General features: G+C 38.2%; 1 protein-coding gene across 1 annotated transcript in view; it reads left to right on the forward strand.

The window, feature by feature from the left end:
• The window catches only part of Mhcl (Myosin heavy chain-like), a 938,273-nt gene extending 916,750 nt beyond the window's left edge, over positions 1 to 21,523 (forward strand). The window contains exon 36 of the mRNA XM_090376088.1: positions 20,984 to 21,523. Within this exon, the coding sequence (XP_090232214.1) occupies positions 20,984 to 21,083 (100 nt within the window). The 3' untranslated portion in view covers positions 21,084 to 21,523. The remainder of the gene's footprint in view (positions 1 to 20,983) is intronic.
• Positions 21,524 to 21,737: the final 214 nt, after the last annotated feature.

The raw sequence follows: 21,737 nt of genomic DNA on the forward strand, positions 1-21,737 counted from the left end.
GAAACCCTAGTGCAATGCAAAATCGTGCAATATAAACAGGCCCTATGGGAAAAATGGGGTTAGGTGCCGACCACCCAAGATTTGTAACCAAAACATTACCAAACACAAAAAATAATCGTAATAAAATACTTATGCATTTTATTATCACTATTACGTAATAAAATATTGCTAATGCTTTTACTTCTGTCGTAAGCAAACTTGTTTTTTGTTTGATTTTCTATCCAAACAGATGACAGTCGTTCCATCTCTTCCAATCCTTTGTGTCTTAATCTAATGAATTTTAATTACACTTTGAGTTGTTCCTGCTATGAAAGTTGTTTTTATTTTCTCTGCATTCTTTCTAATTCTCAGTGTTGCCTCATTTAAGTCTGTAGCACGTGCAATATCACATGGTCTGTCATTTCGCTCAAAGCGTTTCACAATTTCATATTTTTTTCTCTATCGACAGAGGCGGACTGACCATAAGCCTTACCGGGGAAACCCGGGTAGGCTGGAGGCCGGTGTGATTTTGGCCATAAACCATAGTATGAGGCCACTATAAATTTTCCCGGGTAAGAATTTTTGACCCAGTCCACCTCTGTTTATCGATATTGCTTTTCTTTTTCTCTTTGAATCTGCAGTATCTTCACCAGGACGCTTCCTTTTCACACCTTTTAAGTATTTTACTCATTTTTATGGAATAAAGCACAATTACAAAATGAGGAGGCATGCTTGATACACATAAACAAAGCTGCGCGCGTGTAGCAACTGAATAAACAACACCGTAAAGGCTGAGATACACTATTAACACCTCACATTTTACTAAAGCACATTTCTAGGGGTTACCACCATAAACAATAAAAACTATTTCCAGTTGCGTTTCTGCTAGTGGAATCTGTTATAAACTGGTAGTAAACTCGATCTAATTGCATTTGCGATTATACCGATAGCTGGAATTGTGTTGGTTTTTACGTTATTATGGTGAAATGTGTTTCCCCTTCACTGATATAAAACACATAAATACATTTTCAGAATCTTCTCTTCGTTGCTATCGTGTTGCATTTGGTTGGGGTGATTCCGCGTTCGACTGCCATTTCTTGTAAACACAAAGGCGAATCGTGCATAAGCGAATTCGGTTCGTGTTATATAAGATATCGTTCCCCTATTTATAAATTGTGTATGATCGAATTCGTGTAGTGTAAACACGTGTTATACAAGGACTGACTGTACTGGCACACACACTCACGATCAGCTCCCAACTGGACATACCTAAGCAATAGATCTCTCCATTTGTTCTGCAGTACTGGTCCCGACTATAGACTGGTATGTTGTTAATGATCCTATGGGTAGTGATCACTTCCCAATTGTATGCAACCTATTAATACCATAGACTCCTCCAGCTCAACCCTGCAGAAAATGGAAATTTTCCCAAGCAAACTGGGCAAAATTCCAGTCATCAATATCTTTTGATGAGGAAAAAATCCATCTCCAGCCTATCGATGATGTGACAGAATACATCACGTCACATCTCCTAAATGTGGCTAAAGACACAATACCACTATCAAATCCCCCGGGCCATAAGCATTATAATTATTGGTGAATGAGGAATGCACAAAAGCAAAAAATAAAGCCTTGAATTTGTTTCGGCAAAATCCAACGACAGCTAATCTAATAAATTATAAGAAGTCAAAGGCAAAAGCACGTTTCATACAAAGGCAAGCCAAAAAAGAATCCTGGATCCATTTTGCATCAAGCATTAACAAAAACACTGACTCTAAAATAATAGGGAAAAAGATTAGACAGCTTTCTGGTAAGTTTCCTACTGTACCTTCTCCAATCCTTTCCTGGAATGGGGGAAATATATCTAGTCCTTTAGATATTGCAAATGCTTTGGGCAACACTTTTGCTGAAGTCTCAGCACATTCAGCTTATATTCCATCATTCCAAAGAATTAAAAACACTGCAGAACAGCATTCTATTAACTTTCAAACTGCTCTCCTTCTGCCATATAATAAACCTTTGCAATACTCTGAACTCTTGCATGCCCTTGGAACAGCTCACAGTGGTGCTGCCAGACCAGATGGGATCTATTATGTCATGCTACAACATCTTTATGACAAAGCTTTGCGCCTCCTCCTGGTCTTTTACAACCAAATTTTTCTAGAAAATGTTTATCCAGCTTCTTGGTATCATTCTACTGTTTTGGCATTCCTAAAGCCTGGAAAAGATCAAACCAATCCCCATAACTATAGACCAATATCCCTCTCAAGCTGCCTCAGCAAATCCTAGAAAAAATTGTCCACAGTAGACTCATCTGGATCACTGAGTCCGAACAGTTAATGAGCCATAGTCAATATGGCTTTCGTCAAAACATTTCCTCATGCCTGGATCTTATGGTTAAGGCTGAATTTGCCATTCGTAATGCCTTTGTTAAACACGAACATCTAGTAATGGTTTCAATAGATATAGAGAAGGCTTTTGACACCACCTGGCGGCACGATATACTTAGATATCTTTACTCTCTTGGTCTGCTAGGCAACCTTCCCATATTTGTGAAGAATTTTCTACGTACTAGATCGTTTCAAGTTCGATACCAACATTCCCTTTCTTCAATTTTCATTCAGGAAGAAGGTGTTCCACAGGGATCAGTACTGAGTGCCACTCTTTTTGCTCTTAGAATAAATTCTATCACTAAACAACTTCCAAATAATGTAGAGATTTACCTTTATGCAGATGACCTTTCCATTTCCTCTCATTCCCAAAACATGAGATCTATTGAACGGCAACTGCAGATATCACTAAATAAAATACAGCAATGGGCCGGTATCAACCACTATCGACTTTCGCAGCAGAAAACAGTTGCTATCCATTTTTGTAGACAGTGAAAGTTTCATCCAGATTCTGAACTTCAAATGTCTAATATCTCTATTCCAGTCACTAATAACATCAGATTTCTAGGATTAGTTATGGACAACAAGCTAAATTTCTTAGAGCATATTAAAAAAGTACGTGCTGCCTGTCTAAAAAAGATAAACATATTTAGAGCACTATCTGCCCTGACATGGGGTACAGATCGTACCTCCCAACTTCGATTATACAGGGCATTAATCAGATCCCGTCTTGATTATGGAGCTCCCATCAATGATTCTGCCAGAATGAGTGCATTACGTTGGCTTGATCCAGTTCACCACAGTGCATTGAGGATTGCACTTGGTGCATTCAGAACATTGCCAGCACATAGCCTTTACATTGATGCTCATGAGCCCCCACTATCTTTATGTAGAAAATCACTATTGCTTAAGTACGCTGTCAAGATACAAAGTTGTGCCTCGGATCCCATTCAGTCATACCTTTTCAATCCACCACTAGAAATCCTCTACAGAAATAAACCTAGCATAGTAAAACCAGCTGGTCTGCACCTTCTTGAACTGTGCCGGTTTGGAATGCTTCTATCCATTCTGTACAACAGGTAGCAACTTGTACTCAACCACCATGGTTCCACCTCCTATACCAACCTGTGACTGTGACACTTACCTCTGTCAATGGGGAAAGAATATGTTGCAAGCTTCAAATGTCAGACAACTTCATACCGTTCACAATCAAAGATATATTGATTTTTCTCCAGTATACACAGATGGCTCTAAATCTAATTGAAATGTTGGAGCAGCCACAGTGTGTTTCTGAATACCACAATTTCAGCATCCCTTCCATCTGAATTTTGCACCTTCTCAGCCGAACTATATGCAATTAAATTAGCTTTAGAAAATCTCTGTTCTGACTGTTCTTTAAAATATGTTATTTACGCTGATTCCCTCAGCTCAATCTTAGCATTATGTAATTCTTCAGATAAAGTTCATCCTGTTCTTAATGAAATTAGAAACTTGTTACTACAGATTGAAAAATGCCACCTATTAATCAACTTCTGTTGGATTCCAGCACATTCTGGTATTTTGGGCAATGAACTTGCCAACAAAGCTGCAAAAAATCCAACCACCTTAGATTTAACAAATATTCCTGTTCCAGCATCAGACTATACACAAATCATTCATGCTGCATGCCTATCAGAATGAACAACAATCTGGCCCTCTCAAACTAATATTAAATTCTTGCAGTTTAAACTGGGTCCGAAAATTTGGCACTCCAGTGTCCGTACATCAAGATAAGAAGAAGTCCTTTCAAGGGCAAGAATAGGTCATACTCATCTAACCCACCTTTATTTACTCATAGGAGACGATCCACCACGGTGTTCACATTGTTATATAAATCTGACTGTTAAACACATTCTCATTGACTGCCCCTACTATAGACAAGACAGAATATCAACCCTGCTATCACTGGTAAATCTTAATAAACCAATAACTTTAGAGAATCTCATTGGTGACAAGGCAAATATATCCGAATTTTTCAACTGCCTCAAGCAAACTGGACTTTTTAATCATTTCTGATTTTACAAAAATTTCTCATATCCTTATATTATAAATGAATAGGTGCATGATAGCCACAGCAGCTTGTGCGCCATCAAACCCCCATAACAATAACAGCTGCACAGAAAGGGGTTGCCATTACTTTAATATTCCATCTAGGCATATTCAGTTGCAAACACCCCATTAAGCAGTTGCATTGTGACTGGAATTACCTTTACCATAGTTTCACTCTATCTTCCACCTAACCATACGTATGCACTACAAGACTTTGAGGACTTAACTGACCGATTGCCATCTCATTCTGTTTGATGGGAGACCTTAACGGGCATCATGTCATTTAGGGTTTACTTCATACAGACAAAAGAGGACAGATGATTGAAAAACTTCTAGATAGCAGGAACTTAACACTCTTAAACACAGGTTATCATACCCATGTCCATTTACCAACAGGGATTATTACTTCTGCACTTTATTTCACCATCTGTTCCCTGGCTCTGTTTCCTATTTTTGACTGGTCTGTTTCAAATGATTCCTATAACAGTGATCATTACCCAGTTGTTTGTCACCTATTAACAAATGGATAGGAAAAATACCAATGTGCAGCTTCTTTAGATGAGAAAACTATAAGACAATCTGTTATCAAATAGTGTAGTTACTTATGTCACAAATCAAATACTCTGCAACAAATATTGCAATACCAAAGACAACTAAACAGTAACATAAACATTACAAATAGTGGTGGCCCCGAGTGCCAAGCAATTGTGACTGAGCGATTTCTCTGTGCTTTCACTGCGATTTTCAGAAAGGTAAATTACAGTTATATTTTACGCTTCTCTCCTTAATAAATCCTTTTATTTAATAGCAGCTCTTTTATCAAAAGTACTGGTAGAGAGTAAGGAAGGAAAGTAACCTTTCTTTATTTTTCATATTTTATAGACTTAACTCCTACTAATTTCGCTTGGTCACACCAAGCACTGCTCCTGCCTCCCCGTGGTGGGGCTGGTAACCTTAGCAGAAAAGTTCATCTGCCAAGGGCTGAAAGGAGCCAACATGGAACAAAATGTTTCCATATATAGAGCTGACAATCTATCGGCCAGATACAGAAAATGAACATGATTCATTGCAACCAAAGAGGTTGAAAACCAATTCCTCGGTGACAGACTTACCTGCATTCTTAATATTGCACTCACTATCAGAACAGCCTCTCAGTGAGCTATCCCCTTTTCTAATCCAAAAACACCTGGAAATTATTGCAGTGTCTCTCCCAAGGCAGTTAGACTGCAATCAGGGGACTTGTTGAAACTCTAAACTGCAGGCATTCTGAAAAACTGCTAAAAATTACAAATTTTGCTGGTATTCCGGTTATACTAACTCCCCATGCAACCCTAAATACATCAAAGGGTGTAATATCTAGTTGGGACCTGATGCATGTGAGGGAGGAAGAAATTAAAGGAGCTTCAGGAACAAAATGTAATTGCTGTAAAAAGAATTATGATCAAAAGAGGCAATATACTCACACCTACCAGAAATATCATTCTCACCTTTAACAGTCCAAACCTATCCTCATCAGTAAAAGCAGGATATCTTTGCTGCACTCGTCCTTTCATACCCAATCTGTTGAGATGTTATAAATACCAAAAGTATGGCCACTCTCAAACGACATGCAGAGGCAACCCAGTTTGTCCCAACTGTGGATCCTCCGATCACATTCAAAGTGATTGTTCAGCAAAAGAAATGATCTGTCCCAACTGCACAGGCAACCATCCTGCCTACTCTAAGGCATGTGAGAGATGGAAAATGGAGAAAAAATTGTGAAATATAAAGTTGAAAACAAAGTTATCAGGAAGCAAGAAAATTTGTACCCACTGTTGCAAAAAAATATAAAACAATAGCAACCCAAACTGATGTTACCATTCCATCAAACAGATCAATCTCTGACTGGCTCAGGCTGTCCTCTCTCAGCAACATTCCAACCCCCTTGAGCACTCAGACCAAGCAAGCAATATGCCTCTTACGATACCAGCGAAATCTCCTCCTCTGCCAGTGATTGCTACTACTTCAAATAATCATAGTCCTCCTTCAAAAAAGATTATTCAGGATACGTCAAGGAATGCAGAGTACTCTTCCAAAAAGAGACAAACCAAAGCTTGAATGCCATAAGACAGCCACGTCAGGTACAGCTTCTTCTAAATTCAAGTGATGCCTAACATCTTGCAGAGGCTTTCATGGCAACATTGACGACATTCAATACTTAATTAACCGCTACTCTCCAGTTGGTTTCTGCCTGCAAGAAACCTATTTAACTGCTGAAATCTCCATTTCCATAAAAAAAATGACTCAATCTATAGATGAGATCGGAATACATACGATTCTGCTTGTGGTTGTGTAGCTATTTTAATTAACTCAAAGATTCCGGCCAGGCAAATCACTCTCCAAACCCAAATCGAAGCCGTTGCTGTGTCTGAATTTTCAGGTTGCTTTAACACTAATCTCAGTCTATCTCCCACCAAATCTTATAATGATCTTGAAGAACTTTTAATACAGCTACCTTTCCCTATCTGCTTGCTAGGGGATTTCAGTGGCCACCACCCTTTATGGAGATCATGTAATTTAGATGATCTCCATAAAATGGCTGACTGATTGAAACTTTACTGGAAAAACAAAACCTCACTCTTCTTAATAGTGGCTCGCACACCCATATACAGTTACCTACTGGACAAACTTCTGCAATTGACCTATCGATTTGCTCCCTGATGCTGTTTTCATTCATGCAATGGTCTGCTCTGGCTGATCCCATGGGCAGCGATCATTTTCCAATTATTTGTAATTTGATGACTACACAACCACCAACTCTGCAGGAAATGGAAATTCTCTAAAGCTAATTGGGACAAATTTCAGTCAGCAATCACGCTGGACAAAAAAATTATACAACTATAGCCCATAGATGAAGTTACCAATTATATCACATCCCACCTTTTATTTGCAGCTAAATGCTGGATTCCATTATCGAACCCCAAAGCTGATGACACTTCAACTATTGATGGAACAAGGAATGCACAAAAATGAAGAAAGAAAAAAAAAAGCATGGAATTTAATTCATCGAACTCCAACTACAGTTAATCTTATTAACTACAAGAAGCTAAGGGCAAAAGCACATCTCATTCAAAGACAAGCCAAGAAAGATTCTTGGACTCGGTTTGCATCAACTATTAACAGAAACACTAACTCAAGATTAATATCGAAGAAAATTAGGCAGCTTTCTGGGAAGTTCCCAACTGTTCCTTCCCCAGTAGCAAATACCTTGGGCAAAACCTTTGCTCAAGTCTCAGCTGCTTCCACCTACACTCCACAATTTCAGAAAACTAAGACAACCACAGAACAGAAAAAAAAAAGACCAATCAACTTTCAAACCTCACTGTTACTTCCATATAACCAGCCTCTCCAATACTGTGAACTTTTGCAAGCCATCAGAACAACATGCAACAGTGCCGCTGGGCCAGATGGGATATATTATGTTGTTATATTACAGCACCTCCATAAGAAAAACTTACAACTGCTGCTAGTCTTCTTTAACCGAATCTTCCTGGAAAATGTTTATCCGACTTCTTGGCACTATGCTACAGTTTTGGCCTTTTTGAAACCTGGAAAAGATCCCTTCAGTTCTGATAGTTACAGACCAATATCTCTCTCAAGTTGCCTCAGTAAAATTCTTGAAAAAATGATCCACAGTTATCCACAGTTGGATCATCGAAAGCGAACATCTATTAAGTAATAGTCAGCATGCTTTCGCCAAAACAGGTCCTCATTTGATCTGATGATCAAGGTTCAATCTGAAATTCGCAATGCCTTTGTGAAAAACAAACACCTAGTAATGGTCGCCATAGATGTAAAGAAGGCATTTAATACTACCTGGCATTATGGTCTTCTCCGTGACCTCAATAATCATGGACTACGGGGCAACCTGCCTATATTTATTAGGAACTTCCCCAAGAGCCGATCTTTCCAGATCCAATATCAAAATTCCCTTTCTGCTACATTCTTGCAGGAAGGAGTACCGCAAGGGTCAGTATTGAGTGCAACCCTATTTGCCCTTAGAATTGATTCCATTACAAAAGAACTCCCAAATACTGTAGAGGCGTACCTTTATGCCAACGATCTCTCAATTTCTTTCCATTCTCAGAACATGAGATCTATCGAAAGGCAATTGCAGATGTCCCTCAGTAAAGTACAAAAGTGGACTGAGCTCAATGGATATCGTCTTTCCCAACAGAAAACAGTTGTGATCCACTTTTGCAATCAACGCAAATTGCATCATGAACTTCAGATATCAAATTCCACCATTCCGATCACCAGCAATATCAGATTCTTGGGGACTAATCCTGGACAGTAAGCTAAACTTCTTTGAGCATGTTAAATTAATGCATACTACCTGTCTTAAAAAGATCAACATTCTAAGAGCTTTATCTGCCCTGTCTTGGGGAGCAGATTGTATGACTTTGCTGCTCTTATACGAGAGCATTGATTAGATCCCGTTTAGATTATGGTGCTCCAGTTCATGATTCTGCCTGAAGGAGTGTACTACGCTAGCTGGATCCTATTCAACATAATGCATTGCAAATTGCAATTGGTGCATACAGGACATCTCCAACTCACAGTGTACATATTGAAGCTCATGAGCCCCCTCTGCATCTCCGCAGGAAAATGCTATCACTTAAATATACAGCCAAAATACATACTTTCTCTTCACATCCTATTCAGCCATACCTTTTTAATCAACCACTACTCAATCTCGACAGAAAAAAACCAAGTAAAATACGACCAGCTGGCCTACGGTTCCTTGAAATATCACAGAATTGGAATGTTTCTCTCCACAATAGGCAACAGATAAAGAATTACTCTCATCCACTGTGGACCCCCCTGTCCTCAAGTGACCTGTGATACTTATTTTCTTCAATGGGGAAAGAATCATCTACTGACGCTGAATGTGCAACAACTCCATGCTAGCCATATTCGAAGCTGTGCTGACTTCTTGCTGATATATACGGATGGTTCCAAATCTCATTCAAATGTTGGAGCAGCAGCAGTGTTTCCCTCTGCTATCATATCAGCTTCTCTTCCACCTGAGTATAGCAACTTTTCAGCAGAACTTTATGCAATACAATTAGCTCTAGAAAATTTGACTCTACACCCATCTGCAAAATATATAGTTTACACTGACTCTCTCAGCTCAATTAGAGCAATGCAGAATCCCTCCCAAAAGAATCACCATATTTTAATGAAAATCAGGAGTTTGCTATTGCAAATTTATCATCGTCAACAACTACTGAAGTTTTGCTGGATTCCAGCACATTCAGGCATAAAAGGAAATGAACTGGCTGATATATCTGCCAAAAATCCATCAACTTTAGATCTAACCTCTGTCCCTATTCCAGCACCTGATTATAATATCTTAATTCAAACAACAATGTCATGCACGGGTGCCTCCGTAGCCAGGTGGGCAGGAGCAGCAGTGCGTAGCACACGCTTCTTGATTAGACCGGGGTTCGAGCCCGTGACCACCAAATACGGAGGATGCAGAAAGGTCAGGGAATGACCACCGCATATCCCCGGAGCAATATGGCCTTAGTTGCTAATGCTCCTAAAAACCAAGTAACAAACAAACATGTCATGCACAGTGGACAGAGCTATGGCATAACCAAATGAATAACAAACTTTTCCAGTTGAAACAAGACCCAAGATCCATCTGACTCACTTCCATCTACTAATGGGCGATGATCCAACTCAGTGCCCACACTGCCTAGATCATCTAACAGTTAAACATATTTTGATTGACTGTCCACACTATCAACAACATCACACTTCGATGCTTCAAAATCTGGCTAATCTTCAAGAACCATTGACATTACATCATATCATTGGGGAGGAGGCAAATATTAATGAACTCTTCTGCTTTTTGAAACAAATTGGAGTGTATAATCTTTTATGAATAGGTTTCAGAACTGAAATGAAATTGAGCTGGCTTCATTCTTAATTATTTTCTGATATTCCTACAAATAGGTGCACTACAGCCATAGCAGCTAATGCGCCAATAAACAACATACCACACACATGCATACAAATAGTGGTGGAATGAAGAATGCCCGGAAGCAAAGAAAGAAAAAAATATGGCTTGGAATCAATTCAGAAAGTTCCCACCACCACTAATCTCAAAATATAAGAAAGCTAGGGCAAAAGCATGTTATATACATCGAAATATAATCAAACAAAAAGAGTCCTGGATATCTTTTGCTAGCAAAATTAATAGAAATATGGATACTAGAATTATTTGGAGTAAAATTAGACAGATTTCAGGCAAATATTCAGCAGTCCCTAAGCCGATAATTAGCTGGAAAGATCATGACAAAACTGAACCTGAAAAAATTGCAAACCTACTGGGAGAAACCTTTGAGGAACAGTCAGCAACATCATACAAACCATTCTTTCAAAAACATAAAACCCAAATCGAAAAATACAAATTCAATTTCCATGCAACTCATGAAATTTCATACAACCAACCATTTACTATAAATCAAAACAAAGTGCAGTGGGTCCAGATGGAATCCACTGTCAAATGATTAAACATTGCACTGCAAATTCCTTACACATGATCTTGCTGCTTTATAATAGGATATACCTTGAGGATATCTATCCAGATTCTTGGCAACATTTGTTTGTGCTGGCCTGTCCAAAACCAGGAAGGACCACTCAGATCCATATAATTATCTCCTTATTGCCCTCACTATCTGTCTTGGTAAAACTTTAGAAAAAAATGTTGAATGATCAATTAACATGATTGCTTGACTCACCCAATCTCCTTAGTCCAAGCCAATATGGTTTTTGGAAAAACAGATCAACAATAGATATAATGACAAAAACCGAATCAAACATATGCAATGCCTTTCTCCGAAACAAACATCTTGTTATGATATGCCTTGACATTGAAAAGGCTTTCGATGCTACCTGGAGATATGGTATCCTACAAGAATTGCATAAATTAGGACTGCGTGACCATCTACCAAAGTCCCTCTAGTACTTCATGTATAGGGCACTCTGGTCATGGAAGAGAACAGTCGGTGGATTTTTGGCTGCTGTAAAGGGATAAGTATTTTTAATTTTTACCGTATTCTTTATTAATTAACATACTACATTGTATTTTACAGAGAAATTAAATAGGTTTATTAGTGTTCATTAGCTTCTTATTATGAATTTAACAAGCAATTTTTGGAAGTTATGACTTCCAGTGTTGGTGCCAATATTGTTGAACTAGCCGCTATATTGTGTTCGATAAGAAATAGCATAACGTATATATATCTCGAACTGATAGCATAAGGTATAAAGTAAAACTAGATTGCGTAATATGAAGCACTGTATTAGGAATCTGTTAGCTTAGTATAGTATTATCAATTAATCAAAAATATTATTAGTCTTATTAAATTTCATTGTTAATTAAATTGTATTTAAATGGAAATCATGACCAAGACTAGAGCTGCAAAGCAAAGATCACAGACTAGCAAGAGTGCTGTGACTTGGAGGAGAAACGAAGGAGTGATTTTCCAACACATCACAGTCTTAAAAAATGTGAAATGTTGGCAGACATTTCTAAAACAGGACATGATCTATCCAAGGAGGATGCTTTTCTGTGTGCTAGGTGTCTAGAGTGTCAAGAAATTAGGCACCAACTCAGCGTTCTGATGGGCGTCTAGGAGAGCTTGAGGTGTAGGGTAAATTCCCTTGAAGAAATTAATATGAGGGGCCCATCAAGCTCTCAGCTCCCCAGCTCAAAGGCAGAGCTCACTGCTGTGCATCAGGCAACACAGAGGCAATCTCAAAGGCAGAATGTGCTGGTCCCAAAGGAACTACAGTAAACCCCCACTATTCGCAGGGGTTATGTTCCTGAGAAATTCCGCGAATACCAAAAACGCAAATACTGAGTTATGGCTCCCATAGTAATAAAGGGGTTCCGTTCCAAAGTATGAAATATATAAGAAAAACTAGTCTAAAATTTTGTCTATGTATGTATGTATTATATGTACCTTTGTAATATGACTATGTACATAGACAGTACAAAGTGAAATGCAAGCATATGGCATCGAAATGAAAATAAGAAACAATTTAATATTAAATATAATATTTATTAGAAATTTCAAACAAATCTTTCAAACCAGCACCTTTGCTAGCTAGAAAACTTATCCAGCCAGTGCTATTACCAGTTTCACTAAAGTGTTGATAAAGGAGTTTTGCCTTTCCATGAATGATGAGTGAACTTAATGGAATTTTATTTTGAGTTCGGTCTTCTATCCACAAATTTAAAGCTTTTTCCATTTTTTTCTAATTTAGCATCACGAGTTACAGAGCAAATTTTTGAAGCGTTTTCACGGACACTATGGCAGATTTTTTCTTCCTATTTTTTGATTGATCGTACCGTTGACTCGTTGATTTTATAATGTTTTGCCACTGAGTTTTTCCATTGAATAAAATAACTCAATTTTATTCGCTAATGTCATCACCTTCTTTGATCTTTTCACATTTCCCTTGTTATTGGTAGCCATATTTTTGTATGGGTTGGAAAGAACTTGTCCACAATAAAGTCACTTTCTTCCGTTAACACACTCGAAAAAGTCTGTTTTACACTGCAAAACAGTAGATTTATCACTTTTATAAGCATATCAATTTATAAATTGATAAATTTATTCAATTTATAAGCATATAAATTAAAAGCAAACGACGAAACCTTCCATGGCAAGCGCATAACACATACTGAACAAGGATTAGTGAGAAACATCCACACTCGTGATTTTGGCACCCCTCTCCCCCCCCACCCATTGAGCACTGTTTTGACCAGGAAAGATGATTTTAGCCATGCCCATGCTTTTTTATGGCGGAAAATGTTCACGATGGCGGAAAATGTTCACGGCGCTTTAAAATTCACATTTTTTTAGGTTTCATTTTATATTAAATCAGCGACCGCGAATACAGATACCGCGAATAGCGGGGGTTTACTGTAGTTATTGTTGGTGACTCTATTGTCAGGGAGATGGGGAATATACTATGCAAGAAGGATAGGTAGAACAGGACCAGGGTATGTCTACCGAGGGCAAAAGTTGATGACGTAGGGCAGATATCATCTTTTAAGGGCACAAAAGGTGATATTGTTGTACATGTTGGAACTAATGACATTAAGAGTAAGAGACCTGCAGATTTACCCAACAAGTACAGGTCAATGTTGAAAAAAAGTCACGAGCTATAACTGAATGTGAAAGTGTCTGCAATTCTGCACAGACACAATAGGAGGGAGTTATGTGTGAGAGCCTTGTCGATCAATTCGGCCCTGGAGAATTGTGCAAGGCTCAAGGGGTGGAATTTTTTTTCAGCCTGGTCTGTGCTTGTGACAGGACAGACTTCTTCTACAGGGATGAGGTACACTTAAATAGAAAGGGTGCAAGAATATTTTCTGATGCTATCGAGGCAGTGTTAGGTGGGTCAGAAAATTGCTAGCTGGGGGGGTACACAGTTTAAAAGGTTAACAGTGGCTGCAGGCAGAGACAAAAGTGATTCTTTCACTGCTTCTATTAGAATGAGCAGCATCCTGGAAAGCAAGGTAATGTAGATTTTCAGGACTGCTGGGAATCATTAGTATTAGCATTAGTAGAGGCATACAATGCAACAAAGCAAGCTTATGCAGCATCAGCCAAAACAACCCTCCCATTTCACCCCTCCATTCGTTCCAAATGCCTGTCCAGCTCAGCTTTAAATTTAATTAGGCTATCAACTTCCACAACAAAAGATGGAAGTCTGTTCCACCAATCAACTACACGCTGGCTAAAGGCAAATATCCACACATCTATTTTAAAACTGTCTTTCCTCAATTTGAATCTGTGCTCCCTCAGTTCTTAAACTGAGCAAGAAAAAGAATCCCATCAGCATTCAGCTTGCTCAACCCATTCAAGGCCTTATACACCTCGATTAGATCATCTCGCAGATGCCTACTCTTCAGGTGTTGCAATTTGCAGAACTTAAGCCTTTCTTGGTAAGAGCACACCTTTGTTCCTCTCACCAATCTTGTTGTTCTTCTTTGTACTCGTTCTAGCAACTTTACATCCTTCCTAAAATGAGGCCTCCAGACATGTACACAGTACTCTAGGTGTGGTCAGACCATTACCTTGTATAACGGGATAATCACCTCCTTGTCCCTGCTAGCAAAATTCCTATATATCATTGACAAGACACCCTTGCAACCCATCTGCACTGCTCAGCGAACTTAATATTTGACTGCATAATTACCCCCAGGTCTTTTCCACTTCCCTGAGTGTAGTACCACACAGTTGGTATGTTTCTCTTCCGTTATTGCTACCCATATGCAGTACTTTGCATTTGTCAATGTTAAACTTCAGTTGCCACTTCTCAGCCTTTTGCCCGACTTATCTAGATCCAGTTAGAGTAGCATACTGTCTCTACTGTTGTTAACAACCCTGCCAACCTTTGTATAATCTGCAAACATGGACATTAAACCTGATATACCTTCATTTCATCAATATCATTGATAAATATACAAAACAACAATGGGCCCAACACCAAACCCTGGGGAACTCCACTAATAACATCTGTCCACAAAGAGCAGTGTCCATTGATTGCCACTCTCTGTTGTCTCCCCTCAACCATCCCTTTATCTATTGTAGCAACTTGCCCTTAATGCCATACCTCTCCAATTTTTACCTCTCCAATTACAGCAGTCTTCAAAGTGCAACAGTATCAAAAGCTTTCCTGAAATCCAAGTATATGATATCAAAATTATTTTTGGCATTCAGTTACTTTGTAACCACATCATAGTATCCAATCAAACTGGGCAGACAAGACCTCCCTTTAACAAACCTTGCTGTCTTAACTATTAACTATAGTCTTGTCTAGACAATCCTGCAATGCTTCTTTAACCAGTGATTCCATTATTTTCCCCAGAACACAAGTTGAACTAACAGGTCTATAATTACCTGTGTCACCTTTCGAACCCTCTTTGTGAATTGGTGATACATTTGCATACCTCCAATCCATGGGGACCTCCCCTGAGTCCAAGGAAGCTCTCATAATTATGGCTAAGGGTTTGCTTACTTCCTTTGCTGTCTCATTTAATATAACTGGATAGATCCCGTCCATCCCAGGTGCCTTCCTTATGTTTAACTTCAATAATTTTTCCTCCACTTTGCTCTCTGTTATTACAAAATCACTTAGCTCCCTGTTAGAGTTTGATAAACTTCAGGCTCCCCTTATTGAATAATTCCATAATTCCTCATGTGTGAATGTAGATGCAAAATACTCATTCCGTTTATCAGCTACCTGAGCATGATCATTAATAGTCAACCCATCTATGTCAAGTGGTCCAATCTGATTCATCCCTTTCCTTCTAGAGTTTACATAAGTAAAAAACTCTTTGCTGTTTTTCTTTCCATCCTTTGTCAAGGATTTCTCGTAATCTACCTTTGCCTGCCTAACCTCCTTTGTGACTTGATTACAGACTAGTTTATATCTGCCATAGGCTTCTATTTCACCTGATACTTTATATGCATCCCACACATTTTTCTTCTCTGCCACGAACCTCATTAGTTCATCTGACATCCGTTTAGGCCTAAACCTTGAACAGTATTACTTAGTTAGAATGAAAAGCCTAGTAGCCTCCAAAATTAAGTTCCTGAAGGTTTCCCATTTAGATTTCAACATTGGTAACATCATCAGTTGATCCCACTGTACAAAATTTAAAAACTGTCTGAGACCCCTGTAGTCACCTTTACAAAAGCAAACGCCCTTTCCCTTAAGCCTTGATGGTAGTTACATCTTTAAGTAATTCCCACTTCAGTACATTGCGATCACTGTCACCCAGTGGTTCCTTTATCTGCAGATTCTTAATGCATGAATAATCACTGCTGATAATCAGATCAAGAGTATTACTTCCGCTGGTTGCCTCTCAAACATGTTGCTGAAGAAAACAGTCATCCAATAAATCCACAAAAGTCTTGCTAGTGTGTGAGTGACCAATCCACAATATCTGGAAAGTTAAAATCCCCCCTTATAAGGCATTCTGATTTACTGGCCCACTCTATTTCTCTGCACAATTGCTATTATACTCATCAGATTCATTAGGCCTATAACATACACCTACTCTTGTTTTTCCTTTCCCAGTGCTTATGTCACACCAAACAGACTCAACATTGCATTGTCCACTGACATCAATTGGATGCACTTCCTTAGATTGTGTTTCTTAACTAACAGCATAACTCCTCATCCCTTCCTTTCCTGTCTATCCTTTCTGTACACATTGTACTGTCCAAATTCCAATTCTGCACTGCTTATGTCTGTGTGACACTACATCTCTGATATCCCAACAATATCTGCCTTTGTGTCTTGACTAGCACTTCAAGCTCATCAGATGTATTAACTGTACTCCTAGCATTGGTGTATGTGCAAGTATACATGCACCTCTTTCTACATTTAGTTACCCTAACACAGCCCATGTATTTATTTGTCCACTATGACTTCCAGCAGTCATGGAAATCTCCATTTCCTTGCTTTCCAGGCTGCTGCTCATTCTAATAGAAGCAGTACAAGAATCACTTTTGCCTCTGTTTGCGGCCACTGTACAAATTGGAGAGGTATGGCATTAAGGGTAAGTTGTTACAATGGATAAAGAGATGGTTGAGTAGGAGACGACAGAGTGGTAATCAATGGACCACTCCTCTTCGTGGACAAATGTTATTACTGGAGTTCCCCAGGGTTCTGTGTTGGGCCCATTGTTGTTTTGTATATTTATCAATGATATTGATGAAGGTATATTAGGTTTAATGTCCAAGTTTGCAGATTATACAAAGGTTGGCAGTGTTGTTAACGACAGTAGAGACAGTATGCTACTCCAACTGGATCTAGATAAGTTGGAAAAATGGGCTGAGAAGTGGCAACTGAAGTTTAACATTGACAAATGCAAAGTACTGCATATGTGTAGCAATAACGGAAGAGAAACATACCAACTGTGTGGTACTACACTCAGGGAAGTGGAAAGTGAAAAAGACCTGGGGGTAATTGTGCAGTCAAATATTAAGTTCGCTGATCAGTGCAGACGGGCTGCCAGGGCAGGTCATGGTGTCTTGTCAATGATATATAGGAATTTTGCTAGCAGGGACAAGGAGGTGATTATCCCATTATACAAGGAAATGGTCAGGCCACACCTAGAGTAATGTGTACGGGTCTGGAGGCCTCATTTTAGAAAGGATGTAGAGTTGCTACAACGAGTACAAAGAAGGGCAACAAGATTGGTGAGGGGAACAAAGGGGGGGTGCTCTTACCAAGAAAGGCTTAAGTTCTGCAAATTGCAGCGCCTGGAGAGTAGGCACTTGCGAGGTGATCTGATCGAGGTGTATAAGGCCTTGAATGTGTTGAGCAAGCTGAATGCTGATGGGATTCTTCCTCTTGCTCAGATTAAGAACCTGAGGGGGCACAAATTCAAATTGGGGAAAGACAGTTGTAGGATAGGTGTGCAGAAATTAGTCTTTAGTCAGTGGGTAGTTGATTGGTCGAACGGACTTACATCTTTTGTTGTGGAAATTGATAGCCTAAATAAATTTAAGGTTGAGCTGGACAGGCATTTGGAATGAATGGGAGGGAGTTTTTTTTTTTTTTTTTTTTTTTTTTTTGGCTGATGCTGCATAAGCTTGCTTTCTTGTATTGTATGCCTATGCTAATGCAATCAAGAACAGGAAGTACCCTAAGACTCAGTTCTTAGTGCAACCCTTTTTTGCTATAAAAATCAATCCTATCACAGAAGTAATTCCAAAAACAGTAGGAATATATCTATATGCCGACAACCTCACTATTTCATGTTACTCACAGAATATGTACACAATCAAGAGACAGCTCCAATGTGCTATAAACAAAATAGAGTCCTGGTTCATCTATATTGGATATCAACTCTCAGTACAAAAGATAGCTGCAATACACTTCTGCAGAAAACGAAAGATGCATCCTAACCCAGAACTAAGAATAAGCAATCAACAAATTCTGCTCAAACATAGAAATCTTATATGTGAAAAAACCTAGCACATGCAAACCTGCAGGCATCCAACTAAAAGAATTACTTTCACACTGGAACCTAATAAGAGTAAAAGCTACCAAGATACCCCTACATCCATTCTGCCATGAGAAATCAGTCTAGTCTACTGTGACATGGACCTTACAAAATGGAAACAGAACAATATCTCAAATCAGTATATAAAACAGCTACATTCCTCTTATGTAATGCAATGCTCTGACTTTTCTCATCTATACATTGATGGCTCCAAGATGGATACACACGTTGGTGCTGCAGTGGTCTTGCCAAACAGCATTTCTCAGTCTCTTCCAATAGGGTGCAGCATCTGTAGTGCTGAACTGTTTGCAATAAGTCTAGCACTAGATCACATTGCCAAAACTTCCCTCGTAAAAAGTATCATTTCTACAGACTCATTAAGTGCAATATATGGTTTACAGCTAGAATATCATCCATCTGATCCGTTTTTAAGAAAAATTCTTTCCTACTTATTGCACCTTAGGACAAAAAACCAAAGTGTCAGATTCACTTGGATTCCTGGACATTCTAGAATACTGAGCAATGAACATGTGGATCAAGCTGTAAAACATCCAACAAATATATTCTCAGCTGCATAAAATTCTACATAATGATTATAAAAACGTCATTCAAAAAGTCTTTGAAAATATATGGATGCAGATCTGGAAATCTCAAACGAACAACAAATCATACCAAATTAAACAGCAGCTTAAATCCTGGAAATCAAGTTTTCAGCCAAACAGACATGAAGAGATTATCCTCGCCCGGCTTCACATTGGCCACACACATTTAGCACACACTTGCCTCTTAACGAAAGGCAATCCCCCACAATGCCCCCAGTGTCAGGCCATACTAATAGTGAAGCACATCATCATAGAATGTCCATATTACCAAATTGCCCGTCAGTCAGCTTCCAAATCACATGAAAATGAACCATTACGTTCATTTTCATGTGATTTTCATGAACCATTAAATGAACTCATTTTGGGAGAAAAATCAGATGTAAATGAAATCTTTACCTGCCTCAGTCTAATAAACCTTACCGGCCATATCTAATATGCCAACATCAGTAACAACATAACTGTAAATTACAAAATTTGAGTAGGTGCAATATAGCCAAACAGCTTTTGCGCCATGAAACAACAACCACCTTGCCATCCCCACCCCTCTTTTCATTCTCAGTCAAGATCTTTGTTCTATCTAGAATTAAATGATTGTGCGCATCAGGTATAAAAAGTTATTGTTAATGCAATCTTTACTTCAGGCCTTTTAGTCACACCTAATTTGACTGATGAGGTAGGAAAAAACAGCCATATAAAGAATGGAATTTGTATCAATTGTAATCCAGTCATAGCCTGATCAGCTGGTGTTCCTTTGTTTATTAATGGATCTTTTACTTGGTATTTCAATGTACTATTTGTTACAGTACCACCTGATTACATTATCATTCTGCAAAATGTACGTATTATTAACGTCAGTCAAAAAACATTTCTGGCAGAGGTTTGTGGCAAGTTTATTATTATTGTATTGGAACCGAAATATTTTGTTTTATTCTCTTATTTTAGTGGAATAAATTGGATGGCCTATGCTGCACACAGCCTCACTAGTTGCTAAAGAAACCTTACGGAAAGAATGATAAATGTCAGTTTATGCTGGCGCCTCCGTAGCCAGGTGGGAAGGAGCAGCAGTGCATAGCACACGCTTCTTGATTAGACCGGGGTTCGAGTCCGTCACCACCAAATACGGAGGATGCGGAAAGGTCAGAGAATGACCACCACATTTCCCGGAGCAATATGGCCTTAGTTGCTAATGCTCCTAAAAACCAAACAACAAACAATCATCAGTTTATGCTGTTGCAGGGTATTTTAACTCTACAATAATATAAACTATAAACCGTAATAATTATAACAAATTCACTTGAAAATGAATAAAAAAAAAGCTCTCAACCAACTTATCACTCTAACAAATATTTCAAACACTGATGTGTCTCCCAAACAGATGATGAATTTTGGCTGCATTGAATTTGCGATAATTACTTTATTTCACTTACCATAAATTAACATGAGCAACACATGTGCATAAGAATAGATGGAAGCATACTGGAGAATCTCACTTCTTATTTAAAAATGTATTAAACTAATACTTAATTACTATCAAATATTTTAAAATTAAAATATCTTTATCAAAGTTCCAACTTGGATTTTTCTTTTTCTTTAACCATTGGTTCTTTTTCTTTATAAAAATATTAGCCACAAAAAATGTTTTATTTTCAGAAGTCAGACTAAAGTCCTGTTCCACTAAGACAAAGGTCCAATTCATTACATTAATTATGTATGGCAGAATCTGAATAAATTAGTTATATAGAGACTAAAAAGCATGTTTAGACATTTTTAATTTAATTTAATTATTTAAAGATAACTGTGATTAACATGTCAAAATGTTATTTTGTTATTTTTAGGTCTGAGGTGGAGACAGACATCTGTCGACCTTCGTCAGTAGGGGGAGATAGGATTAATGCATCTTCCTTTACTGAACAGGACCAGCTGGAGATGGTTTAATCAGCAGGAGGATTTACATTTTTTTACTATTGGCTCTCACTCAGTTCCGTCCTTCCTGTAGTACCACCTTTGGCTGTGCTGGATCACGGATGGGTGTGACTTAAGGGTGGATGCCGTGATGTATATGTGTAAAGCATAACTTTCAGTCCTCCTGTAGAAAGATTTGTTATTGATACAAAATACGCATGTACACACACACATGCATGCATTACACAATATCTTCATATATTTGTAACTTAATGCTGAGGTTAAAGTTATTGTTTAGCTTTCACCTGGCATAGCAATTTTTTTACAAATGATCCCTACTTGGAGGGACAGCAAGTGAGAAATTTTGATATTTGCAGTTTTTCTCTTATATATAAATTGGCTTTTTTCTTGCCTTACAGAAGTTGCCTCTGATATGAACAGTAATAAATAGTACTGTATATTATTATACCTGTGCCCCCAGTTTTTTATTCATGTAATAGAAAAAATTGTGTTTGAATGAAAACTGAATTTTTAGTGTTTAGTATTGTCATAGTAGTTGTTGATTTTATAGAGTTTGCAAAAGTTTTATTAATTAAGCATTTAGATTAGTTTAAATTATAAGCAGTGTAGTCTATGTGAATTTTTTTGGAAAAGATTGTTAAGATATATATAAATTTAAAAATTTTA

The sequence above is a fragment of the Mastigoproctus giganteus genome, chromosome 1 (genome assembly GCF_048544385.1).
Source record: "Mastigoproctus giganteus isolate SK-2022 chromosome 1, ASM4854438v1, whole genome shotgun sequence".
Taxonomy (NCBI): domain Eukaryota; kingdom Metazoa; phylum Arthropoda; class Arachnida; order Uropygi; family Thelyphonidae; genus Mastigoproctus; species Mastigoproctus giganteus.